We start from the raw sequence: 6,074 nt of genomic DNA, 5'->3' as shown, positions 1-6,074 counted from the left end.
ATATTCTACCAAAAAGTGGAATACTTATACCAACCACTATAGTGGTTCAACCCTTTGCCCCTAACCCTCTCCTACCTTACCATAAACCCCCAAAATCTTTGGTTTTTAAAGTCAACAAACACAATTACAAAATAAGGTATCCAACCTAAGTTTTGGATTTGATTTCAAACTTTATCTTTCTAGATTTATATATATCCTTATCTAATGACCCTTCAATCTCACATCATATAACCTCTTGAAATGATTCCTTATCCCATTTTTTTTTGTCACAATGCTACAAATCTTTTAATTGTTTACTTAATATGTCAATAGAACTTGCATGAATTCACGTAACAATTATAAATATGTATGTAGGTAATTTGAAATACTCTCATTTATGTCAATACAAGGAACAAAGGGTCTATTATCTTCTCATATTAGCCACTCATCAATAACAATTGAAATCGACTTAACCATAAAATCAAAACGTCATATAATGATTATTTCCCAGAAATTATGGAACAACATCCCACAAGCAAGGGATTGATTAAGTTTCTAATTTCAAGCAAACTCTTCATGACACGTGTCCCTGCCACGTAGCTGCCGTCTTGGCCTGCCCAAAAAGTTGTCACTCGCTACCCACAATTTGCCACGCTGTCAAATTCCAGTTAAAGCAATCGTCAACTCTAGAAAGAACAAATGCCACCTACAGACTTCCCACCCAACCAAATAACTACACCTTTTCAAGTTTCAACAACAAAGCTTACAAAACCTTTTTCCATTTATGAATTTACAACCACTATATATATATATATATATATATATATAAACCACAAACCCCTCAAATCAACCAACCAAACTCGACCCTCAAAAAATTCCTTCACACGAGACGTATTTCTTCAAGAAAATCGACATGGGGTGGACTAGAGGTCCTGTTCTTGGCCGTGGCTCCTCTGCCACCGTCTCCACCGCCACCTCCACCTCCGGTGAGGTTTTTGCAGTCAAGTCTATGGAGTTGTCGCAAGCTCAAAGCTTGCGAAAGGAACAATATTTCTTGTCTACTTTGAGTAGTCCTTATGTCGTGAGCTACAAAGGGTGTGAGGTTACTAAAGAAGATAACAAGTTGATGTACAATCTTCTGATGCAGTACATGCCTTTTGGTTCCATCGTCGACGGAATAAATGGAAGAAATGGTGGCGGGTTGAAGAGTTCGGAGATTTTAAGGTATACGAGGGAGATAGTTCGAGGGTTAGAGTACCTTCATTCGAGAGGTGTAGTGCATTGTGATATTAAAGGCGGGAATGTTTTGATTGACGAAAGTGGTGCGAAGATTGGTGATTTTGGTTGTGCGAAGTGGGTTGATGAGGTGGCGCCGATTTGTGGGACGCCGATGTTTATGGCGCCGGAGGTGGCGCGAGGTGAAGAACAGGGGTTTCCGGCGGATGTATGGGCGCTTGGATGTACAGTGATTGAAATGGCCACCGGTGGTTCACCATGGTCAAACGTTACTGACGCGGTGTCGGTTCTTTACAGAATTGCATTCTCCGGCGAAATCCCTGAAATCCCAGATGAATTTCCCGATCAAGCGAAGGATTTCGTTAGAAAGTGTTTGAATCGGGATCCAAGAGAGAGATGGACGGCGAAACAGCTTCTGAAACACCCGTTTCTCCACCAATTTGACGACAATTCAAAGCAAATGATATGTGAAAAAGTCTATACGGATTCTCCGACGAGTATACTTGATCAAGACGTGTGGAATTCAATGGAGGAACCGTCGACGTCGTCGTCGTTGGGAACTGATTTTGCTTCATCCACGTGTTCATCGAACTCTTTGAGGCAAAGAATCAAACAGTTGGCGGACAAGTCAGAGATACCAAAGTGGAGATGTCAAAAGGAGGAAACCAAATGGATCACGATCAGAATCAATGAAGATAGTGACGGAAAAGCAAACAGCGGAGCAGTGACAGGTGCGGTAGGTAACGAGATGGAGGTGGGTGCACCATGAGTGGCGGTGAAGATGATGAGTTGTTCATTAGTTTCGTAGATACTAGATACCCCCAAATTGGTTGTAGACAAATAGTGTAAATGGAGATAAACCCGTTTTAAAATTTATTTCATCCATTTTTATTTATTTATTTATTTTATTTTTTTCACGACGGGCTTGAAGCCTTAACCTTTAACCTCAATGAGAAATGACTACACTCTTAGTTCATCCAACTTCTAACAAGTAATAATCTATTATACCATTAGACTAAGTTTTAAAATTGTTTAAAAATATCATTCAAGTTAGCCAATATAAAAAATTGTCAATGAATTAAGGTTTTTGTACATAAAATATCATCCAAATACACGTTTTGTTTAAATTACACATTATGATAAACGGTTGTTTGATTTAATATTACCTGATCGACATAATGTCTTAACAAGGTAACTAAGGGGCAGTTTGATAGGATCTGAATTATTAAGATCTGAAATTTTAAGAGATTTGAAATTCTAAGATGATCTGAAATTTTAAGATCTGAACTTTAATATGATGTTTGGTTCGAACCTCTGAATCGATGTATTGAATGATAAAAATGATCATTTTACCCTTCTATAATTTTTTTTGTTGAATTAAATACTTCCGTTTTATAAAATAACCGAAAAAAACAAAACACCATACAAAATTCAAATTAAACATAAATACAAATTAAAAACAATTCCAAGTCAAACATAAATATTTTCAAGTTCACCATTTGCGCCTTTGAATGTTCTTCAAGAGATGCATATTTCCTTTCAATAAACTTTTCACATGCGAATTCCCAAATGTATCAATCTTGCAAAAACCATGAACTCAATTACCTAAATACATTTTAATAATGAAGATTCAAAAGATTGAAAAAAAAACCAAGAAAAAGATAGATTATTGGAAAAATAGAATTTGAGTTTTTACACAAAAGCAAATCCAAACCATAAACATGAAGAAGGTATCAACAAATCACATCAACAAAAAAGATATATTGTCACACCCCCAAACCGGATGGTGGAAACGTTCGGGAGTGGAACGAGAACACAATATCACAATAGTGTATACATTGAAACACAAGTACATAAACAACCATCATTCCATATGATTATATTAGTTACATGACCCAAATGTTACTTAGTATCAAAATACATTACAAGATTTGCATGTTATCAAATAAAGTAGTTCCCGTAATGATATTTGGTGTCTTGTCTTCAAAAGTAGCTCCACCGACCCAAGCTTAATTGTTTCATGAGATTACATGCCATTTTAAAAGTCAACATAAAGTTGGTGAGTTCAAAAGAGTTTAGTTGTAGAAAAATCCGATGTTTTTCCTTGTGTGAAAATCGCATCTCTACCTTGTAAAACGTTTTGTATTTGTACGCCTTCAACATAAAAGAAAAATGTATGTGTAGTATGTATCCAAAAGTATTTATAAAATAGAAGTTCCTATAACTTCTAAACTTATAAAAAAAATGTGACTCGTCATGTGATTCTATTATCTAAAAATCAAGTGTATAAGTAAATAACCATACTTATAAATGTAGTATATAAGTAAATAATCATACTTATAAATATAATGTATATGTAAATAACCATACTTATAAATATGTTTTGCACTAGAATTCCACTATTTGATGCTATAGCGAGCCCTTATAATCAAGCTATCGACTATAATGCTGTCCGCCACAACGCTTCTTCGGACATCGTGAAAATGTTTAGACAATTGTCTCCCTTGACCCGTCGGTCGTGATTGTAGCTAGTAACCATAGGTGGGGGTTGTTAATCCCATATAGATCTATACATAATTTTCCCGCTCATTTAAGATTTAACGATTATAAGGCCGAGACTTAGCGTAATGGTTGAAGAAATGTCTCACATAACCCATCGAAGGTATGGTATTCTAGGTTGTAAATGAAATCGAAGCTTTCCCATGTTCAATGTGTTGTTCTAAATGTATGTTGGTTACCCAATGTGTAATAGTATTACCCAATAGATAATAGTATTATCCAAGGTGTAGTGGTTTTATCCAATGTGTAAACACAAAGTTTTAATCTTTCAAAACTAGACTTTTAGTAAAAATGTTAGTTTGTGTTTATCCAATGTGTAATAATATTATCCAATGGATAAATGTATTATCCACCATACAATAGATCTAATATTAGAAACTTGTGCATATGAAGGAGTGAGACTTGTGTGCTTTATTTGAAAATATGAATATATGTATATATTTTCATAAATGGAACATAAACATGCATGTAATAGTATTACCCAAAGGTTAAAAGTTTTATCCAACATATATTAGATCTAGGACCTTTGTGTAAAGTTGGTGTCCAAAATGTTTTTTTTGCATGACATGTAACCTCCCCCGAAAGTGTAAAATGAGTGAAAACTAGTAGAAAAGGGGGTATGAACTCACCTTTTATGCTTTCCCTAGAAGATGGTATGAAGATGAGGTAAGAATCGAGTGACACCTTCTTGAAACTTCAAGATCTTTCCTAGGGTTTTTGTTTCAAGAGTGAAAATGAGACAACCAAAAGATGATGGTAGATGGTAGTAGAATCTCGAAAATGTGAACGAAGCTTACCCAAAAATACTTGCAAAATACTTGCCAAAAAGCCTTGAATCAACTAGAGAGTTCTTGGAAAGATTAGAGAGAGTGAGAGTGAGTCGAAGATGAAGTGAGGGAGGGGGAGGGACTTTCGGCCGAGTTTTATAGAGAGGAGAGGGAAGAGTGGTGGTGGTTGCATGGGGAAGTAGCACATGCATTCTTTTTAATATAAAAACTTAGGGTTAAGGCTTTTGGATTATAATATTCAAATTAGAGTTTACTTTGGATTATAATATATAATGTTTGATTTCTTTGGATTATAATACATAAAAATGGCATGATGATGTTGGGATATGGTGGATTATGCTGTAAAGGAAGAGACATGATTTGTCTTCTTATAGTTTTTATAAACACCTAGCCCTTTTTTATAAAAGTTTGACATTTTTATAAAAGTGTGGTGTAATTTATGGAATATGTAAGGTTTAATAACTAATAAAAATGATGTTATTTAATATTAATAATAATAATATTAAAACTTTATAATTTGACTATTTCCAAATCCGTTATATAAAAATATGAGTGTTAAAACGTGGTAACTTACGTTTTTCTCGATTGAATGACCCTTTTTCCAAAAAACAATAACCGAGGTATCAAACTAGATACTAGGTAACGTTACGTTCTATGTTTCAATAGTTTTATGAACATGTATTCACCGTGTTATGAATATTATTTATACCAAAATCATATTTGTGTGTTTTATCGAGTTTCAAGCCACTGATAAGTTATTTAAGCGTAATTAAAGCGTTTACTCGATAATTGATTTAAAATGGCATATGTAGTACTATAATATCCAATAATACATTAAGAAGGTTATGAAAATTATATTTCACAATTTAACCTAATTCATGCTTCAGTTGACTTTTGTTGACCAAAATTGACGGCTGTCACATATATGCATGTCCATGAGATTACAATTTCTATATTAATTTCTACAGAGTAGAATCATCATCAGTTTACAGTTTATGTAACCATTAGCTAGTAGTATATGTTACCACTGAAGCTATAAAAACGTGTGATACAATTCCCATAACAAACTACAATTCTTATATCGAAATTACACAAATTACCATCCAACAATTTATATAACAATTTTCAATTCACTGATAACATTATATAACACCAATGAAAAGTAATTAAATTGGATTTTCCAGCTAGTAGGCTAGTAAACAAAAAGGAATGAACACAAATAGATGTTCAAGGGGAAAGAGGTCCAACTTCAATAACAAAAAATCAATACCAACACTACCTTACGTCGGATAGTTTACTGATCAAAGCTTATAACCTATTGCAAGACAATACTATAGTCGAGTCCATGAGCAAAAACTCTTCAATATTCACCATCACTTTCATGGGGGGAAATAACATTTGAAACACATCACATACCTAACATTGATCAAAGAAAACATCAATTTTCACCATAAACAAAACCATAAAAAATGATTTTCGGATGGATGAAATCAATTTCAACATGGATACACG

At 34.0% G+C, this 6,074-nt stretch overlaps 1 protein-coding gene across 1 annotated transcript; it reads left to right on the top strand.

Moving 5' to 3' along the window:
• The first annotated feature begins 779 nt into the window (after nt 1-779).
• On the top strand, nt 780-2,100 carry LOC145125973 (mitogen-activated protein kinase kinase kinase 18-like). Its single transcript, XM_079061382.1, has one exon. It carries the CDS (start codon nt 893-895, stop codon nt 1,982-1,984), a length of 1,092 nt encoding a protein of 363 aa, XP_078917508.1. The 5' UTR covers nt 780-892; the 3' UTR covers nt 1,985-2,100.
• The last annotated feature ends 3,974 nt before the right edge of the window (nt 2,101-6,074 follow it).

This window comes from Lactuca virosa, chromosome 7 (genome assembly GCF_052849685.1).
Source record: "Lactuca virosa cultivar CGN04683 chromosome 7, Lactuca_virosa_CGN04683_v6, whole genome shotgun sequence".
NCBI lineage: Eukaryota > Viridiplantae > Streptophyta > Magnoliopsida > Asterales > Asteraceae > Lactuca > Lactuca virosa.
Note: the sequence above shows the minus strand (reverse complement) of the source record. Positions and strands in the feature narration are given on the sequence as shown.

What these genes read in the sequence shown, in the direction of transcription:
- LOC145125973 (XM_079061382.1), top strand. Translation starts at nt 893, where the DNA reads ATGGGGTGGACTAGAGGTCCTGTTCTTGGCCGTGGCTCCTCTGCCACC.